Source organism: Eumetopias jubatus, unplaced genomic scaffold (genome assembly GCF_037043125.1).
Source record: "Eumetopias jubatus isolate StellerSeaLion01/CBP00866 unplaced genomic scaffold, mEumJub1_p1.0 scaffold_10, whole genome shotgun sequence".
NCBI lineage: Eukaryota > Metazoa > Chordata > Mammalia > Carnivora > Otariidae > Eumetopias > Eumetopias jubatus.
The window spans coordinates 92,443,863-92,464,902 of record NW_028274816.1 but is presented as its reverse complement, the minus strand read 5'-3'; the positions used below and the strand labels follow the sequence as shown (position 1 = coordinate 92,464,902).

The 21,040-nt window shown below is 47.4% G+C and overlaps 1 protein-coding gene across 2 annotated transcripts in view; it reads right to left on the bottom strand.

Moving 5' to 3' along the window:
* Positions 1 to 21,040, bottom strand: part of FAM20A (FAM20A golgi associated secretory pathway pseudokinase) — a 48,242-nt gene that overhangs the window by 7,253 nt on the left and 19,949 nt on the right. For both annotated transcript variants that reach the window (XM_028112874.2, XM_028112875.2), the window contains exons 2-4: positions 2,581 to 2,765; positions 1,808 to 1,858; positions 694 to 772 (exon numbers count right to left, since the gene is read on the bottom strand). In XM_028112874.2, the coding sequence (XP_027968675.1) occupies positions 694 to 772; positions 1,808 to 1,858; positions 2,581 to 2,765 (315 nt within the window). The remainder of the gene's footprint in view (positions 1 to 693; positions 773 to 1,807; positions 1,859 to 2,580; positions 2,766 to 21,040) is intronic.

Below are 21,040 nucleotides of genomic sequence, written 5' to 3'. Positions count from 1 at the left end.
CATTCTATTCAGCAAGAAAACTGGTTCCTTTAGACAGTCTTTGCGTGTCGTTTGTAAGTGACGGGGCAGAGAAGCGGCAGAAGGCTGGGACTTCCGGTCCTTTCCTGCACAGAAAACGTGGCCAGTGTGAGTTCCCCACACGTGAAAAGTGAAAGTAAAGCTCCCCCTCTGTGTAATCAGCTTTAAGTTCATAAAAAAATCACAGCCATCTTAAGGTGCCAGATAAAAAAGCTGCTCAGAGCATGAAACTCATGGATCTGATGAGGGGTGGTCAATGTGCAGATTTATCATTGTTTTTCTGCTTCCCTTTAAGGTCTCGTGTTTCCCCATTGGTGTTCGCTCCTCCTGCCACCTCTCTTTAACCAGGGCTCACTTCTGAGTCTACACTAACCCTGCATGACTAAACGTCACAATGACTTAAAACAATGTAATGCCTCAAACGTGACGGCTCTGTGTCCAGGGGAGTGGTGCGCCCAAGAATCACCTGGCTGCTTCTGGAGCCTTGGCTAAACCATAAACCAGCCAGATGGGCTCACCGAGATCGCTCCCTTTCCAAAGGAACACAACTCTTTCTTCCCAGGATTTGAGAGGCCTGAATATAAGATGAGATCCCCTCTCCAAACTCTCCACATCCACTGATTTTTGATCGAAACTCCCTCATGGCTGCCACAGCTGAGGAAGGCGGTCACTTACCTCATGGGTTTGAACATGGCCTTCCCGAAGTCTGAGAACCTCAGAACCAGCTTGAGGTGGACCCCGCTGGGTTTCACAACTGTGAGGGGGGACAAGGGAGAGTGAACACTGTTTCTGGGCCTACCCTTGGGGCTGCAACCTTTTGTTCATTCAAAAAACCCAGCCAATTTCTTCTTTTTGCTCTTAGGTAGTAAGACCCCGAAGACTAGCATTTGCTTTCGAAGTCTGCAGTGTAAATTCTAGTATTTCGGGACATGGAGAGCGTGTTTGGGGGCTCAAGACAATCCTCAAGTCTGCTCTTATGGGAAAAGGGTAAACGAGGCAGGTTTCCTGAGATAAACACCCACTGAAAACCCCTCTTCTGTGCTTCTGAGGGACCCCTATGGCTTCCGATTATGCCACCTGCTACATCACGTTGGACTAGTTTACCCGCATCTCTTTCTATTTCAGACTGCACACCCGGGCCGGGACAGGGTTTGGTGACTGGGACACCTGTGGCACTCTTACCTCACCCCGCGCTCAGCACTGCCTCCTGACACATTTGCGTTCTGGCCGCTTCACTCGCTTTGCCCCATGCAGGCCTTGCTATGAGCCCCGCGAGGGTTGGGACAATGTCTTACTCACCTTTGTGTTCTATAAAATGGCAAATGGTGGGCAGGTGCTAAACCAAAGCAAAGGGAAGCCTGGGGCCCTACAAACTCTCCTTCGAACCTTTAACACCTCACGGCACATATGGGAGTTTCTATGTGTGTTCAGTATATTGAAGTAAACGGATGAGGTTTACTTCAGGTTCTGATTTGGAACAGCAGAGTGGGGACTGAGATTTTGCATTCCTAATAAGCTCCCCAGTGATGCTGATGATGCAGGGGACCACACACTCTCCAGCAGGGCCCTGGGAATAGCCCCTCCCGAATGCCTTTTCTTTTGTGCGGGTGGGTGGGTGGTGAGAAATGTCGAGTTCTTAGAGATTGGGCAGAGAGAGTCATGCTCCTTCAACTTCCAACCAGGACCCCCACGGAGTGGACGGTGGGCCCCTCATGTTGCTGCCAGGTCCCGGGGTTCACAGCGCTCTGGCAGTGAGGGGGCTGGACAGAGGTGGGGTCAGGCCACTTACTCTGGGTGCAGTCACATGCCCCAAGCAAGGCCTTCTCGTCCTGACTGTAATCTGAAAAGGAGGAGAAGGACAGTTGAGAACGTCCAGGCTTGTTCCTAGGAGACCTCACCATGCAGGACCCTTCACGCTGGTTCAGACCACAGAGGGGGAGATGGTGAGGCAGCCTGGGGCCCTTGTCCTTTCAACAGGGGATGGCTCCGGGCCCCAGCTGGATGCAGCCTCCACCCTATTCAATCCCAGGCCCCAGGCCCTCTAGCCCTTCAGTGGCTGCTCTGGCAGCACCTGGCGAATGATCGAGCCTAGTTTGGTCTCTGTTAGTGATTAGACCGTTGAACTGCTTGAGAGCACAGACCTGGGGCAAGAGGACTGTGTTTGAATCCCAGCACCACCGCTGGGTCTCTGGCCAAGTTGCTTAACTTCTCTGAGCCTCAGTTTCCCCACCTGTAAAATGGCCATGATAATATCTATGTCATGTAGTCACTGTATAAAAGAGAGTGGCCAGGTTCCCGAGAAGCACTCAATAAAGGGTAGCAGCCACCATTCTTTTATGTGCACAGAAACACTTTCTTAGGGCTCTCTGATGGGGTTGTGATGAGATTAGAATGATAAGATCTCCTTCAAAGGGAAAAAGATCAGTGTTTGTTTTTCTTATTATCCTATCAGGTGTCAGAGCCAACCCTTTAATATTTCACGCTAGAGCCCAGGCTGAGATGGTCTATGTAGCCTCTCCGGGAGAAAGTCAGTGCATCCTGCCTTGACCCTGTGAATCTCACCAGCACTGATGGTGGGAAAGCGCCTCATGTCCTGGAGAAGTTGGCTGACGACAGGACTGGACCGGGAGTACAGCCCGTGGCGGCTGATCCCCAGGTGGAACTGGACCCAGCTGGCCTCAAGTCGGAGCTGCTGTGGAATGTCCAAGGAGGTGAGGTTGAGCTGCTCTTTGTACATCTTGTGTCGTCTGAAAGAGCAGGGAGAGTTTTGTTTTGTTTCAGTCGGGACTATAAGAAATGCGAAGACTTGCCAAAGCACCTTGTCTGGACTCTCTATGCATTCTTTCGTTCATTCAACAACAGTAGTCAGCACCTACTTTGTACCTGGCTTTATGCTGAGCTTAGGATACCATGGGGGGCAAAACAGGCATGTGCCTCCCTTGCCCTCAGAAGGATTATTATCTGGTGAGTGCAACGGGCATCCAGTTGCACATTGCCATACACAAATACACAAATACCTAACTACAAGCCATGATCAATATGGCAGAGGAAAAGGGCAGACGGTTAAGAGTAAAATTAGGGACCTCATATAATCTGGGATCTCGGGGAGGTATTTGAGATCTTTCTCGTTTCTTGAGAAAGGCTTGTATTGCTATATACTTTCCTCTTAGGACTGCCTTTGCTGCATCCCAAAGATTTTGAAGTTGTGTTTTCATTTTCATTTGTTTCCATGAATTTTTTAAATTCTTCTTTAATTTCCTGGTTGACCCATTCATTCTTTATTTTTTTTTTAAAGATTTTATTTATTTATTTGAGAGAGACAGAGAATGAGAGATAGAGAGCACAAGAGGGAAGAGGGTCAGAGGGAGAAGCAGACTCCCCGCTGAGCAGGGAGCCCGATGTGGGACTCGATCCCAGGACTCCAGGATCACGACCTGAGCCGAAGGCAATCGCTTAACGAACTGAGCCACCCAGGCGCCGCCATTCATTCTTTAGTAGGATGCTCTTTAGCCTCCATGTATTTGAGATCTTTCCAAATTTCCTCTTGTGATTGAGTTCTAGTTTCAAAGCACTGTGGTCCGAAAATATGCAGGGAATGATTCCAATCTTTTGGTACTGGTTGAGACCTGATTTGTGACCTAGGATGTGACCTATTCTGGAGAATGTTCCATGTTCACTAGAGAAGAATGTGTATTTTGTTGCTTTGGGATGGAAGGTTCTGAATGTATATGTGAAGTCCATTTGGTCCAGTGTGTCATTTAAAGCCTTTATCTCCTTGTTGATCTTTTCCTTAGATGATCTGTCCATTTCTGTGAGGGGGGTGTTAAAGTCCCCTGCTCTTATTGTATTGTTGTCGATGTGTTTCTTTAATTTTTTTATTACCTGCCTTATATAATTGGCTGCTCCCATGTTAGGGGCATAGATATTTACAATTGTTAGATCTTCTTGTTGGAGAGACCCTTTAAGTAGGATATAGTGTCCTTCCTCATCTCTTATTACAGTCTTTGTTTTAAAATCTAGTTTGTCTGATATAAGGATTGCCACCCCAGCTTTCTTTTGGTGTCCATTAGCATGGTAAACGGTTTTCCACCCCCTCACTTTCAATCTGGAGGTGTCTTTGGGTCTAAACTGAGTCTCTTGCAGACAGCATATCGATGGGTCTTGTTTTTTATCCAATCTGATACTCTGTGACTTTTGTTCGGGGCATTTAGCCCATTTACACTCAGGGTAACTATCGAAAGGTATGAATTTAGTGCCATTGTATTGCCTGTAATGTGACTGTTACTGTATATTGTCTCTATTCCTTTCTGGTCTATGTTACTTTTAGGCTCTCTCTTTGCTTAGAGGACCCCTTTCAATATTTCTTGTAGGGCTGGTTTGGTGCTTGCTAATTCTTTTAGTTTTTGTTTGTCCTGGAAGCTTTTTATCTCTCCTTCTATTTTCAATGACAGCCTAGCTGGATATGGTGTTCTTGGCTGGATATTTTTCTCGTTTAGTGCTCTGAATATATCATGCCAGTCCTTTCTGGCCTGGGATCTCAGGGAGGTATCCAGGGTCTTTTTGTGCACTTTTCCATGAAAAAGTCTGTACATTTATATTTCCCACTATTTTCTGACCTACGGAGTGAGGAGATGGGGGACAGAAAGGAGGTACCTGGTGAGAAGGAAATGGAGGGTGAGGATCCCTTCAGTAGAGCTGGAAGCCAAGTAGATTAACAATAAGTCATATAGGAAAAGAAGAATCCATTAGCCACTTACTGTTTGTCCCACTCCGGAGGCTTTTCTTCCAGGGTACAAAGAAAAAAGTAACAGAACAATGCCAGTGCTGTATGGAGGCTAAGAGTCTAGTTTGGGACACAAGTTGTAGGTCTATGAAATCATCAGAGAAAAAACAGAAAGCAGTTGTAAATTGACTGCTAAATAGGTGGTTCAGACTAAAACACCCCAATATTTTGGAGAAGGCAAAGATGCTTACATGATGAAGTGGTCAGATGAAGACAACCGTGGAGGAAGGTGGGCTTCAGCTGGGTCCTAAAGAATGGGTGGTGTTGGGATTGAATGGGGCGTTATGAGGGCACTCCTGGGTTGGGGATACGAGGGCTAGGAGAGGTTGGCAGGGGACAGGTGTATGTGAGGATCAGAGGGGCAGGTTGCGTAAATGGATGGTTGGATAAAAGATGGAGGCCTCCAGCTGGAAGGCAGAGCACGTGAGCATGATGTCGTCTGGTGAGGTAAAGCTGACTGTGGGGGCAGGGAATGGGTGGGTGTTCCTACACAGCCATATTTCTCCAACTGATAGCTTACCTCTGAGGTCTGTGATGGGACTGAGGTGTCTTTTTTTTTTTTTTTTTTTGCTATAACTTTTGAATTCTGAATTCTCATCACTTTGAATTCTGTTAAGAATAAAGTATCTTGCAATACCACCGAATCAACACTGACTCATTGTTTTGTAAACATTTAATTACAGATGAGTTCGTTTTGATTTTGGAGTTTTCATTTTTGAGCCTATATAATACATTTTCTTTGCTCAGGTCTTGGAGCATTTTAAAAGCTTTTGTAATTTGGGCACTGTGTCCACATTGCGAACGGGTAAAGACCCCTGACCTACTGTCTTAGTCAGCTCAGGATGCCCAAACCAAACACCACTGACCGGGGAGCTTCAACACCAGCCATTTATTTTCTCATACTTCTGGAGGCTGGCAGTCCAAGATCAAGGTGTGGTTGGGTGTGGTTTCTCCTGTGACCTCCTTCTCGGGCTTGCAGATGGCTGTCTTTTTTCTTGTCTCCTCATGTGACCTTTTCTCTGGTGTATCTTCCTCTTCTTATAAGGATGCCAGTCCTATTGGGTTCAGGCCCACTCTATATAGGAACCTTGGGGGGACACAAATCAGTCCATAGCCCTTGCTCACCCACAAGGTTTGCTGCTAATCACCAGAAAGGTCCACCCCAGAAGACTGTCCTCAACGCAGTTCAGGGGGCAGGAGGGAGAAGGGGTGGGATGACAAGGTAACTGTCCATCACGGAGACCTGCGACCTGAACACATTTCCGCCCATCTACGGAATTTGATTAGACTCATTGCTGTCAGGCGGGGCTACTACTTCCATTCTTTCTTTAATCAGCTTCTCTGGGGGTTAAGAGAAGTACTTGGTATTAGTCTGCTCTGGCTGCCATAAGAAAATACCGCAGACCCAGTGGCTTCAACAACAGACATTGATTTCTTGCAGTTCTGCGGGCTGGGAGGTCCAAGATCAAGGTGTGGGCAGATTGAGTTCTTGATGAGGGTTTACTTCCTGGCTTGTGGATGGTCACCTTCTCACTGGGTCCTCACATGGAGAGAGAGGAAGCGCTTTTCCTTTCCTTATAAGGATGCTAATCCCATCATGGATCCCTACCCTCATGACCTCATCTAAACCTAATTATTTTCCAAAGGCCCCACCTCCAAATACCATCACATTGGAGGCTGGGGTTTTGACCTATGAATTTGGTGGTGGGAGGGGGGGAAGGGAGGACTCATAAATATTCAGTCCATAAAAAGAGGAGCCTATTTTTCCACGCTTTACTCATCTGCAGAGAACATTTACTTAACATGCAAGGGAAAACATACTCCCCATCTAAAGGAGACAGCTGCTATTAAATTTCAGTTAACAGTAGTCATGCCTTGTCATTGCTCATTCATTTATTCATTCACCAAATATTTGTTGACTGCTAGACACTGATCTACATCCTGGAGCTAAGGCTGTGTACAAAACAAAGTCTGTGTTGTCATGAAACTTACATTTCCTGGGAAATCATTTATTCTGAGTTTTCAAGAGAAGCTAGAAATCCAGATTTTGGTCAGAATGTAGAATCTCCTTTTTAAAGCACGTTGACTTAAATCTAAAAACATCCTGCATCGGCTGCATATACACACAAAGGAAACAAAACCAGTATCTTGAAGAGATACCTGCATTCCCGTGTTCATCGCAGTATTATTCACAACAGACACGGAAGGGACTTACATGTCTGCCAGTGGACGAGTGGATAAAGAAGATGTGGTATATATACAATAGAATAGTATTCAGCCTTAACAAAGAAGAGAATCCTGCCATTTGCAACATCGTGAATGAACCCGGAGGACATTATGCTAAGTGAAATAAGCCAGACGCAGAAAGACAGATATTGCATGATCTCACTTACATATGGAATCTAAAATAGTCCAGCTCATAGCAGCAGAGAGTAGAATGGTGGTTGCCAGGGGCTGAGAGGCAGGGGAAATGGGGAGCTGTTGGTCAAAGGTACAAAGTTTCCGTTCACAGGATGAATATGTTCTGGAGATCTAATATACGGTAGTGTCACTATAGTTAACAATACGCTATTGTATGCTTGAAATATGCTGAGAGAGTAGATTTTTAGTGTTCTCACTACACACACGCCTGATAGTGATGAGTTATTTCACAACGTATCAAAATATTATGTATATCAAAATATTAAGTTGTACACCTTACAAACATACAGCTTTTGTCCACTGTATCCTAATAAAGCTGGAACAACAACAAAATAGCCACCCGTTCGTGTTCAGTGCCCTCTGCTGTTAAGGCAGATGCAGATGTGATCTGAGTCAATGCAGGGTAATATTAAGACACACATAGCTCTGGGGAAGTCCATGCACAGAGGAGACAGGGCATGGCAAGGGAACTCTATTATTTTAAGACTTTGATCTCCAAGAGCAGAAGAGAGAAAGATGGCTGAGACCTCTCTCTCCCAAGTCAGCAAGCCTATGGCGGCCATCCAGCTTGGGGTGGGGGAAGATTTGACCTACTGGTATCATTCTTTAAAATGACACACGTTGAACTGCTTTTATGAAAATCAGGGGAAAGGACTAATTGTGGACCAGGTCTGTAGGCCTCCCGCCAACTGTTTCTTACGTTATTAACATTTATTTTTATTTTAACAACTAGTCGGGCCAGGCTTTCGTTCCCAAGCCTACTTTGAGGCGAAAGCTAAGTGACTGCTAAACTTTCTTGGGAGTCTGGTGGAAAGATTGCACAGTCCCGAGCTAAGCCAGTCACCCTGAACTAGAGCAGGGACCAACGCAAGTTAGGAGGAAAAGAGACATTTGGGCTGAGCTGGCTTTTGGCAGAACGGGTGGGCTGGCGGTGGGGCTCTCTCAAGTGGCGCTCTGAGCTGATGAATTCCAGCCACTGCAGCCGGGCATACAGCATCCGAAGGAAAAAAACACATGTGGCAAATTGAGTGTCACTTCTGGACAAGGACAAACTGCTCTTTAAAGCATTCACATTTACTGCAAGGTGGGGACACAAGGCTCTTTGGCTTGCTATTCTGCCCTTGCCGGAGCCAGCATGACAACCTTGGGGAGAGGGTGGGGAGGGTAAAGAAAGGGTATCAGGTACCCTTCCTACTGTTTTTTTTTAATGATTAAGGTAGAGCTGTCAAGACAATTTGTTTCTGGTCAGAAACTTCGGGTGCCCTTGGTTCCTTGGGGACAACCAGCAGGGTGGGCTGGAGCTGGCATGGACAGGTAGCTTAGAATTGGCAGTGGTGGGAGATTTGATACCACGGCAACTGGCAGATGTGACATCTCGGGGTTTAAAAGTATAAAAGTGGTGAACACAGAGAGAATTTACCTGCTTTCTTTCCTGTTTGCTATACTTAAAAGAAAAAAAGTAGTTTTCTAAAAGAGCAGCTCCCCCACTACGTTGGGGGACGCCTGGGTGGTTCAGTCAGTGAAGCGTCTGCCTTCGGCTCAGGTCATGATCCCCGCGTCCTGGGATCGAGCCCCGCATTGGGCTCCCTGCTCAGCAGGGAACCTGCTTCTCCCTCCACCTCTGCCCCTCCTCCCTGCTTGTGTTCTCTCTCTCTCTCTCAAATAAAGAAATAAAATCTTAAAAAAAAAATACCACTGCGTTGTTAAACAGGTATGCGTATGTGTGTGTGTATATACATACATATCTTGTTTGAGAGCCTGGGTGCAGCCGCCATGTTTGGACCTTGCGATCATCTGGTTGGAACAAGTCCCCTTCCTCTAGCTGGTGGGGGTTGGGTTTCCACCACTTGCCCTTTGAAAGCTGCAGATACTGTTCCTAGGTGTCGCACGTTTGCTCTGGGTTTGGGAGATGGGGTCAGGTCCCCTCTGTGTCACCCACACACACTGTGGAGGGATAGAGCCTGGCCACCTAACTCCCAGTCAGGACTCTGGAATTCATTCCCCATGCCCACAATTATTAGGGACTTTTTTTTTTTTTTTTTACTGTAAACAAAACCACTTCCCCACTCCCATCTTATATGTGGATGAACTGTAAGTGCTTTTTTCAAGAACCTTTATTACTCTATGCCTAATTGAGCCCTTGCTTCATTTCCAGACTCAGTTATTGGTTTGGTTGGTTGGTTGTTTTCTCGATAACCTTAAATCTTTTCCATACGATGCTTCCCAGACTTTCAGCCCACTGGGACAGAAACCCTCAGCCTCAGAATTCCTACAAGCGCCATCCCCAATGCTCCCATCTCCAGTGTGAACATTTCCTTGACTTTCCCAAATAAACAATAAACACAAAAGCCACACACGAGACCCGTTTGGGGTGACAATACTGACAATGGCAAAGTTTTCCCCCTGTGGAATGAGATGAGTGTGTCACGCAGACAGAATGAAGCAGAGCAGCAGCTAATCAGCAGTGCGACAAGAGAAGGACACAGACTTTTGTGTCACGAAGACCTGTCCTGCCTCTTACCAGCAGAGTGAGTGACCTTGAGGATTGGGCTATACACACAGTATCTCCTGGGAGCCTACGACCACTGCATGAGATACATATTCTCATGCCCAATTCGAAAATGAGAAGACTGAGAACAGGGCATGGCCTTAAAAAAAAAAAAAGGTAGTTTAAGCCCTCTGAGCCTCAGTTTACTTATTGTGGAAAATGGGCATACTGACATCTAGCCTCACTGTGTTGTAAAAATGAAGTGTAGTAATATCCAACCACAGAGAAGGCATCAAAGAACGGTTGCTTTTTAAAAAGTTATTATTATTATTACTGTTTATAAAGACTGGAGATCAGGAGAATACGTTTTCAAAAATACAGTTGTAGTGGGTAAGTAGAAACAGCTGGCTTTGCAAGTCAGCGTGAAGTCCTTGGAACATCCCACGAGCAAGGGAAGGACATCTAGGTCATCTGTTACATTAGACACCGCCAGGTGCATGCTCTGGCACATCTTCGAGGTCAGGGATCATCCATAGGACCTCAGAATTCCTCTGTAGCTTGTCTGCTGTCTCCGGGTGCAAACAGAGCACCAGTCAAGGTACCTTCGAGGCATTAGGGTGAGACGCTGTGTTCTACCTTTTGAGTGTTCAGGCAGGTCTGGCCTTGGGACACTGAGCTCATTGGGAGCCTGGATCCTCATTTGCTTCCTGGCAGGTGGGGAGATGCGAGCATGTGGCGGGTGCCAATCTCCCCTGTTCCTCCTGAGACCCTGAGGGTGTGGTATTAATTAGCCAGGTGCTGTGGGCGTGTCGGGCAAGGAGGGGAGACAGCTGTGACTCAGAGGGCTCAGGGAGGGATCTGGAAGGTTCTCCACAGCTTGGATGAACTCCCCAAGCTCCCAGTCCCTGACCCCATGGCTTCAGGTCTGAAAAACCTCCCTGGTGCCTGAAGTTCCTTGTCTGGAGGAAATAGAAGAAATAGAATTCACCACCTCCGCTCCCAAACAAGGCATAGATGCCTCGATTATATTTACAGAGTCCCTGTGCGTTGGGGTCAGGTGCTTCCGGGATAATTTTGGCACCAGGCCATGCAAATGTGTACACGATACTTTCCCTTCATACTTTTTTTTTTTAATTTTTTATTGTTATGTTAATCACCATACATCATTAGTTTTTGATGTAGTGTTCCATGATTGTTTGTTCATAACACCCAGTGCTCCACGCAGAATGTGCCCTCTTTAATACCCATCACCAGGCTAACCCATCCCCCCACCCCCCTCCCCTCTAGAACCCTCAGTTTGTTTTTCAGAGTCCATCGTCTCTCATGGTTCGTCTCCCCCTCCGACTTACTCCCCTTCATTCTTCCCCTCCTGCTATCTTCTTCTTTTTCTTTTTTCTTAACATATGTTGCATTATTTGTTTCAGAAGTACAGATCTGCGATTCAACAGTCTTGCACAGTTCACAGCGCTCACCATAGCACATACCCTCCCCAATGTCTATCACCCAGCCACCCCCTCCCTCCCACCCCCCACCACTCCAGCAACCCTCAGTTTGTTTCCTGAGATTAAGAATAATTCCTCATATCAGTGAGGTCATATGATACATGTCTTCCTCTGATTGACTTACTTCGCTCAGCATAACACCCTCCAGTTCCATCCACGTCGTTGCAAAAGGCAAGATCTCATTCCTTTTGATGGCTGCGTAATATTCCATTGTGTACACGATACTTTGGGTTGGCCGCTGAGGTGGGGACGCCAGGGCAACACCAGAAGGGGAAGGGGAGGACGTTGTTTGTTCTCCAAAAGCAAGGAGCAAGCTATTTGTCCCCAAAGTTACCAGGGGCAAAGCCCAGACTTCTGACTCCTTTCCCCTCCAGTTCATTTCTAATTACCTCCACGACCTCTAAAATTTCCCTTTTCTTTCTTTCTTTTTTAAGATTTTATTTATTTGAGAGAGAGAATGAGAGAGAGAGAGCACATGAGAGGGGGGAGGGTCAGAGGGAGAAGCAGACTCCCCGCCGAGCAGGGAGCCCGACGCGGGACTCGATCCCGGGACTCCAGGATCATGACCTGAGCCGAAGGCAGTCGCTTAACCAACTGAGCCACCCAGGCGCCCTAAAATTTCCCTTTTCTTCCTGTTGCCTGTGTCAGCTCAGCCCTCATAGCTCTTCCCTAGACCCTGGGATGTCATCTTCCCTAATACTCTGTAATGCAGTCTCCCCCTTTGCCCTCCGGGCCTCCCTCACAGCCAGACAGACAGTACAACACAGCTCCAAGTGTGTGTCTCCCTCGCCACCCTCGGTGTCTCAAGAAATCCTTCTCAGCCTTCCGGGGCCAAAGTCTCATGGGACTTCCTCTTTGAAGCTTTTCCAGTCCAACCACCGGATATGATCTCTCTTTCTCGTGCCCACAGATTTCCATGCAACTCCCATTTCTTCTGTTGCTCCTGCCCCATTCTGAGTCATAGTGATTTAGACTCATTTCTTGTTCTTTCTGGCACATCGCAGGCAGGGGCAATGTTTTCTTTGTCTTTGGTCCCCTTCCAAAACCCAACACAGCCCCTTGCCCACGGAAGGCACTTAACATTTATTATTGAAAGAAGTCGGAAGCCCTCAGCTAGCACCAACACATGCTATGTCTTGAGTATATTTCTGCTTCAGCGTGCTGCAAAGTATTTCAGGGACTGCATGGTCCTATAATTCGAAATGAGTCTGGTCTTGCCCAGATTATTTTACCCCAGTTGTCCACAAAGAAAACTTTCTAACTAAGGGAACTCCAGAGGAGTGGGGCAATGACACACTGAGTCAGAGAGGGTAACTTGCAGAAAGGTGAGTGAGGATGGGACGTCTCTGAGTTTAAACATCACAGCATCATTTATAACCAAGACCTGACATACAGATATTTATGTTTTTAGCTGCACTGGGCCAAACTAACTTCCAAATAATTTTTAAAAAATTTTTTATTTATTTTAGAGAAAGCGGGGGGAGGGGCAGAAGGAGACAGAGGGAGAAAATCTCAAGCAGACTCCATGCTGAGCACGGAGCCCGATGTGGGGTTCCATCCCAGGACCCCAAGATCATGACCTGAGCCGAAATCAAGAGTCGGATGCCCCTTCCAAATAATTTAATGCAACATCATTTTGAAAGTCCTGGAGACAGCCCATTAATTTTGCTGGTTGCCTTAAAAGGCTGATTCTACAGAAGAAAATTAAAAAAAAAAAATCCAATATCCCAAGACATAAAAATGAATGGGCAGCACAAATGATGTTTTTCTGGTCTTTGGAATTTCAGGGAGCTCTCTGGGTTTTGCTCTGACCTTTCTGGTCTCTTGGTCTGGTTCCCATTCAGCCTTCCTTGATCCACCATGAAGTGCTAGAATTCCTGAAGGCTCTGTTCTGGCTCTCTCCCTCTAGCCCCACCTTTGATATGATCACATCCACACCCATAGCTTCACTTGCCACTTGTATGCAGAAGGCTCCCAAATTCATACCTCCAGCTCTTTGAGCTGTAGACCCCTACATACAGCTGCTTATTTCTGTGAAGGACCAGATAGCAAATATTTTAGCCTTGGCAGCCCATCCAGTGTGCGTCTCAAGTACATAGTTCTGCCACCGTAGCGTGAAAGGAGCTTCAGACAAAACACACATGAATGGGGGGAGCCGCATTCCAGTACTTACTCTATTGACATGAACAGGCGGCCATGGGCCGGATCCGGTCTGCAGGGTGTCGTTTGCCAAGCCTGTTTTAAAAGCACCTGCAGTCAACAAGTTCAAACCAAACTCCGGCTCTTCCCTCCAACCCGGGGCCTCAGCTGTGGTTTCTGCCCACTGAAGTCCACCTGTCTTGGGTCGGCGTCTCCCTGAAGCTGACCCTGGGCTTTGGGTTTAGGAGCAGACAATGTGTTAAGAAGGTGCTCCCTGGAGAAGCTGGAGAAGGTGTGTGGGAAGCAGGGCGGGGGGAGGGAGAACCCAGACAAAGGTGTGATTTTAGGTGAAGTCCCCTCAATCCGTCTGATCCTTTGGGGAGGGTGGGGTGGGTGGGCTCTGCAGCTTGTTACATCTAGAAGTTTGTCCTACAGTGAGGCGAGGGAGCCGGGCTTTTGTGCTCTTCCCCCGGTCAGTCACTGGCCCTGCTATTCGCAGGGAAAGAGATTGAGAACAAAGTACCACAAACTTCGTAGTTGAAAACAACAGAAATGTATTCTTACATATTCTGGAGGCCAGAAGTCCAAAATCAAAGTGTTGGCAGGGGGCTGCCTGGGTGGCTCAGTCGGTCCAGTGGTCAACTCTTGATTTCGGCTCAGGTCATGATCTCAGGCTCCTGTGATCGAGCCCCGCACTGGGCTCCATGCTCAGTGGGGAGTTTGCTTGAGGTTCTCTCTCTCCCTCTCGCTCTGCCCCTTCCCCTGCTCGCTCTCTCTCTCTTTCTCTCTAAAGTAAATCTTCAAAAAATATATTGGCAGGATTGCACTCCCTCTGAAGGCTCCAGGGATGAAGTCTTCCTGTTTCTTCCAGGTGTTCCTTGGCCTGTGGCTACATCACTCCACACTCTCAGTGGTCACGTGGCCTTCTCTTTTCTCCCCTAAGGACACTTGTGACAGCACGTTGGGCTCATCCAGATAATCCAGGATTATCTCATCTCAGAATCCTTAATCACATCTTTGCAAAGACCTTTTTTCCAAATAAGGTAGCATTCAAAGATTACAGGGATTTGATGTGGGTATCTTTTGGGAGGTATTTTTTTTTTTTTTTTTTTACCTAATGTAAAGGGTAAAACTCCCAGGGACTCCTGGCCCCTCCTAAGGGTGAGGCTGGTAGCAAAGCATGCAGAAGCTGGAGGATGGGTGCAAAGCTGGAAGGGAACCAGCTGTGTGGATTACACTGCTGTCCTCCTGGATGAGCCAGAATCCTAGCAGCCATTCTAGAAATTTCCCTCTCCCTCCCCGCAATGTCCACTCCATCGACTAAGTCATATAGATTTGGGGCAAAGTGGATTTTAGTTATTTGTTGAGAGAGAACAAGAGAGCAGGGGAGGGGCAGAGGGAGAGGGAGAGAGAGAGAATCCCCAGCAGACTCCACACCCAATGTGGGGCTCGATCTCACAACCCTGAGATCATGACCTGAGCTGAAATCAAGAGTCAGACACTTAACCAACTGAGGTCCCCAGGCACCCTATGGCTTACTTTTTCGTTGTTGTAGTTAATAAATAATCCTGAATTCTTTATAATTAAAAAGAAAAAAAAAGTCAATAGCTCTCGAAATCAAAATGATTGTTTTTCAAAATGCAAACTCATCCTGTCAGCCTCTTGCCCAGAAGCATTCCGCGTCTCCCTATTGCTGTTCGATGAGCTTCTTTACCATTGCTACAAGTCTGTGTTGGCCAATGTGATAGCTAGGAGCCACATGAGGCTATTTAAATTTAAACTAAAATGAACTAAAATTAAACATTTGGTTCCTTGGTCACATTTCAACTGCTCAGTAGCCACACGTGACTAGCAGCTACTCTTGTGGAGAGTGCAGATCATAGAACGTTTTCAACATCATGGAAAGTTTGATCGGATGACACTGGTCTAAAGCCATGCTTCTCTACTCCAATCACAAGGTTATTGATCTGTCCCAACGCAGGGACTTGGAACATGCTATCCGCTCTGTCCGGGGCACTGGTTCATTCCCTCTTTGCCTAAATCCTCCTCGTCTGGCCGCCAGCTCAAGCCTTCCTTCCCTGAAGGTCTGCATTGACCCTAGACAGGTCCCACATCCCTACCTCTGTGTTCCATTGTATTATGTCTTCATGTCACTCTTACCATTTCACACTTGCTTGGGTTTATCAGCCCCAAGCACTACAAAGGTAGAGTCTTTTTCTGTTTTCTTCTTGACACTGGATCCTCAGCATTTGGCGTCTAAGCGGTGCCTAAGAAATCTTTGTGGAGTGTGTGAAAGTGCTCCGTAGCTCACACGTAGTGGATGCACAGCTGTGTAAGCACCACCGACTGTATTTTTCTGGAAAGACGGTTAGTAGAAATCACAAGCTTACTCAAGAGAAGCTGATCTGCATGCTTTTTCGATATCACATGTTTGCTATAACATTAAAATCTCCAGACATTCTACCTGCCATCCTTCCTTCTTAATAGCTGTGTCATTTTTTAAATTTCCTGCTTCTCCTGCATCAGGACAGACTGAGCTGATCTTGGGAAATAACCTCTGTCCTTTCTGCTGAAATAACAAGTCTCGTTTTGGCATCTGGACACAAATTCCCTTCCAAAAGCGGTGCAATGATGCCAAGCCCTCTCAAGCATAGCGATTTCAGTTGTGCACCACAGAATTTATATTTTGCTAAATTTGGTGGTTATGAAGCTGTAATGAGAAATGACACTCCCTTTTCTGCTGTGAAAGCTCACACTGAGGTCCCCTGCAGAGGAATTTGGTGATAATCCATTAATTATTTTCTAACTACTTGAATCCCTGTTCATTTCCTGGAGCTGTTCATTCCTGAGCAATTCTAGAAGGTGCTGTGCCAGGTGCAGAGGCATGACGGGGCTCCCCCTCCTGCTCCATCACCTAAGCTAGGACGGATGATCTTTGGAAGTTCGCGGAGCCCTGGCCATCTGTACCCAGGATCCCAAACAGAGGGAGGGAGGTGGGAATGGGACTGTCAGGCACCCAGGCAAAATCCTCTCTGTTGGAAACTCAGTGTAGTGGTCCTTATGCCACAGCATCAGCAGAGAGAAAGAGCGAGCGTGAAATATTTCAGAGTCACGTTATTATCTTCCCAACTAAGAAGCTCTACATTTCTCAAGGGGAAGGATCGGCCTTGGATTGCTTTTGCTCCCGCCTCAGTATTTGGCAAAGTGCTGCGCACACAGTAAATGCTCTATAAATAATGATTCCAAGATGTCTGAACAAGTTTCCTGCTGCAAAGATGCCATCAGGCTCCAAAACACTAGTATCAAAACTTGGTAGGGGGATCCCTTGAACACGGGAATTGCACTAGATTTTGATCTCTGTTAGAACGGAACTTAGAAGGTTGGTTTTCCTCGTTTTATAAATTTCCAAAAGCACTCTGTGAGGAAGAAAATTTAAAAAGCATTATAGTGAGCCTTATGGGACTTGGCTTTCCATTTAAATCTGTGCACCTGCTTGATCCATATGTCTGTTTCGGTATTCTTATCCTTGACATTGGTCTTAGAAAGAACATTTATTCAGAGATGTTTATTGTGGTGGTAATGAGTTTGGAAAATGCTTCTTTGGATTTTTCTATATCTCCTGTGACCAAGAAGGATCCAGGTTTAGTGGGGCCTGACACACATTTGGAGGACCATTTTTTAAGAAAGAGAGTACAAAATTATGAAAACAAAATTAGGCATGAGAGTGGCTATTTAAAATAAGAGATATCAACAAATTAAGAGTGCCTTGAGGATTTAGATCCTTTCTTCTGAGATTCCATGTTTACCTAGAAATACATCTTGACTGCGACCTGGCTCCCTCCCTAGCTAGCTTTCCTCCACACCCTACGGCTTCCAGCACCCACAGGGGAAGTCGGGGACTCTGGCTGACGCTTTATCATCATCATGGTAAATCTGCCTCGGACAGGCAAGTATGCAATTCACAACCCAGAAATATTTACTTAGCACCTAGCATGTCACTTTCAAGCACATTATCTTAGGGCAGTCTTTAGGGGCTTTATGTACTGGATCTTCTCGATTCCCTTGGCCAGTAGCTGAGTGAGAGAACGTCAGAACAACAGCATCGAGCAGAAGTGATTGAGGCCAAGAAGGGCGTGAGCTTTTGGAAATGGCTTTTTCTGTTCACCATTCGAATGGACTTGATTTCTGAGACCCAAGCCTTGAGCTCGTGCTGGCAGCATGGGCTCACTATAGAATTATGCAGAATGACCAGCCTTCAGCAGACTGCTTGACTCACCATCAAAACCCTGTGGCTCATCATATACACAGGTCACAGGCTGCTGACTGATGTCTCCCTGCCGCTCGGTCCCATGGGTTCAATGAGACTATTTCCCATTTTGTCCCTCTCTACTCATCTGCCCCCTCATCCGTTCATCTCTGTGCCCTGGAGGCCAAGGGAAGCCCACGGGAGCTGTGATGTAATAGTGGTGACCCGGAGCCGCAGACCCCAAAGTGACCTCCCCCACTGCTCCTCATTTCCTCATTTCACTTCCCAAGACAGAAATGCACTCACCCCCAGAGTCTGTCCTTGAGCTCGGAAGGAATATCTGCTTCCATTAGCTCGTGGATCAAAGCTTGATTTTTAGGGGTAGGTGACAGGTGGTGAGGCTGCTGTGTCTATAAGTTAATGATGAATTTGCAAATCCAGAGAGAGGGGAGGGTGGAGAGGCAGGTCCTCAGTCCTGAGTCCTGGCTCTGCCACTCACGGCTGTGTGACCTGTGGCAAGTTACCTGACCTCTCTGTGCCTCACTCCATCTGAAAAGTAGGGATGGTGAATGTACCCAGCTTATGTGATTTGGGTGAAGATTAAATAAATTCATTGTTATCTATGTGAGTTATTAACTATGATTTCTGGGACTCCATTTTCATAGGGCTCTGTATGCCTCACGCTGGTGGGGGAAGGAGGACTGTGAAGAATATTGCACAAGAGCTGCTTAATTTCGCCGTTATCTGAGTTCTGCTCACGAGGGTGAAAGCAAGAGCTCTGGTCTACCTTCCCTAGGATGGCTCCTGCAGTAGGCTAACCAATGGCTCCCCCCAGAGATACCTAAATCCTAATTCTGGAAACTGTGAGCATTTCCCTATATGACCAAAGGGACTTGCAGGAGTGATTAAGTTGGGGATCCGGAGAGGCGGCGATGATCCTGGATTGCCAGCATATCATCACAAGAATCCTTATAAGAGGGACACATGGTGGAGAAGACAGAGAGAGGAGGGGAATCAATGTGACCACAGGGGCAGAACCCAGAGTGAAGGGACCTGGAGAACACCAGTTCTCCCCTAGAGCCTTAGGCAAGAACATGACCTTGCCTACACCTTAACTTTGGACTTCTGGCCTCCAGAAAAGTAAGAAAATAAGTTTCTCGTGTTTTAAACCACCCAGGTTGTGGTCGTTTTTTTTTTTTTTTTTCTTTCCCTGCAGCGCTAATACCAGCAGCCCCAGGCAGGCACAGCCGATGAACCACCAACGGAAACCACCGGCCCTGGAGGGGTTCTCGGCACCGCGGTTCCTGAGAGCAAGTCCAGAGGGCATCCCCTCAGAAAGCACCGTTCCTGTGCCCAGGAGATCGCACTGGGGGAGGTGGCTGCTAATAGGTTGGAGAAAGGTATCGCTTGTCCATTCCACCCCGAATTCTGAAAGCTGGCTGCGTACTAGACTCTTTAACCAGCTCTGGCCAGACAATGAAACAAGCTCCCACAAAGACACGAGAGCTCAGCAACAGGCAACAAGGGGGCGCCCAGCCAGATCCAAATCCAGGCTGCTGTGACCTTGCCCGGCGGCTCCCGAGAGCCAGCCCCTCACACCTGTGGCCAGCACCCTTCGCCACCACCCCCCCACCCACCGGTGCTCTCGCATATGGTGGTCAACGGTCAACATGAGGGAGCTCTTGCTCTGTGCCCGCCACTTCATAAGCCCTGGCTCATTCCTTGTCACAACTACACAATTACCCAACGAGGCAGGTCCATGTTAGCCCCATTTCATGGGTGAGGAGGCTGACCTGAGTTAGGGACCTGTGTGGAGCTGCCTCAGGGTCACTGGGCTGGTGAGGGGCAGCTGCAGAGCAGGGACACACATCTCACCGACTGCCTTCTGAGGGCATCTCCTCATCACCACTCTGGATGCCTGTCGCCTCCTGGGCCATTTACCACCCTCTGGCTCCCCGTACCGGGGCTCTGAGCGAGGCTCGCTGATCACTCCGCAGGTTCCTCCCTGGGGAGAGGGATGTATAGGCCCACAGATGCATCCAGGAGGCCCATCCAGGTAAGGAGGGCATCACTGCACACATCCTTCACACTCGGTGGAGGGTACCACGGAAGACATTAGCTACGTGCAGTTGGGAACTTAGGCATGAAAGGACTTGCTTAACTGATGTGGGAATCTGAGATAAAATAAGGAAGGAACCCTTGGTCCTCACGCTCCAAAGTGTGAAAAAAATAAAGATCTTATTAAAGTGGCTAGACTTATCCATTTTGGGCAGACCTTGTTGATTTTGGATGGTTAGACACCCGTGGCAACGAGGAGGGACATTCCAGGAGCTGAGATAGTGACCTCAGTGGGAAACCCGCTTCTCTCTCTTCATAACAACCTGAAGACCGATCACCGAAGATGTGAGTAGACTGGACAATCTAGAGAGAAAGGCAAGAGCAATCCCTGGTCTCTGGGATCCCCAGACTCAAGTCAGGGAACCTGCAGATACCTTCCAGTTGGGCTACGTTTCCCAGATTTAGGCCTGGGTGTAGAGCTAAGCACCAGCACGACTCACAAACATCACTGGTTGCACACAAATAAATTTGGAAGGAACGGCACGCTGAAACCTCTCCAGACGAGTCACAGTGGTGGGAAGACGGTAAAGGCTCTGGGAAGTCCTGCAGCCAGCCCTCCTGTCCCAAGGGCCCTTCCTGTTCACAGCACGTGTCGGCACCCCCTGGACTCCGTGGCGCACACAACACATTTGGGAAACATTAAAGATTAGTACTGGACCAAGGAACCCCTCCACCCAACCACGATGTGATGATTCATAGAGCAGGGGTCCCATAGCTGTTGCCCATTTTTGCCATAGGACTGCTGCCTCTGGCGAAGACCAGATCTTCTCAATGAGAGGCCATTTCACCCCTCAGGGGTGGCCATACTTAGAGACCTTTTTGCAATCGAGTTGGCGGGGGGAGGGGAGCGCTCAGGGACGCTGCTAAAACACCCTACGGTACATAGGAGAGCCGAGCACAACAGAAAATCGGCCCAAAACATCAGTAGTGCTGATGTGAGCGACCCTGGGCTGGAACCACAAAATCACAAGCAAATAAAGCACTTAATCCTCTGATGATGACCTGAAAATTGCTGCGATGGGTTCTGGACTCTGTGCAATTTAATATTTTCCACAGACAGCACACAAGTCTTCCTCGGGGCCTCCCACACTCCTCCTATATCTTCTGTGCAGCAAAAGTTAAAAATGTTACTTAATGGTTTATAAAAAAGAAAACCCCAAATGTGAGTCAGCATTTACTGAGCTGTCAGACTCATCCCAGCCTCACAAGCACGTGTCTAAAATGCTAACACACCTGTTACCTGCAAGAGATGCACTACGGATCCGTTGAAATGTCATAATTTTGGTTCTTTTCATCCTCCGATTGTGCCGTCCCCAGAAAAACAG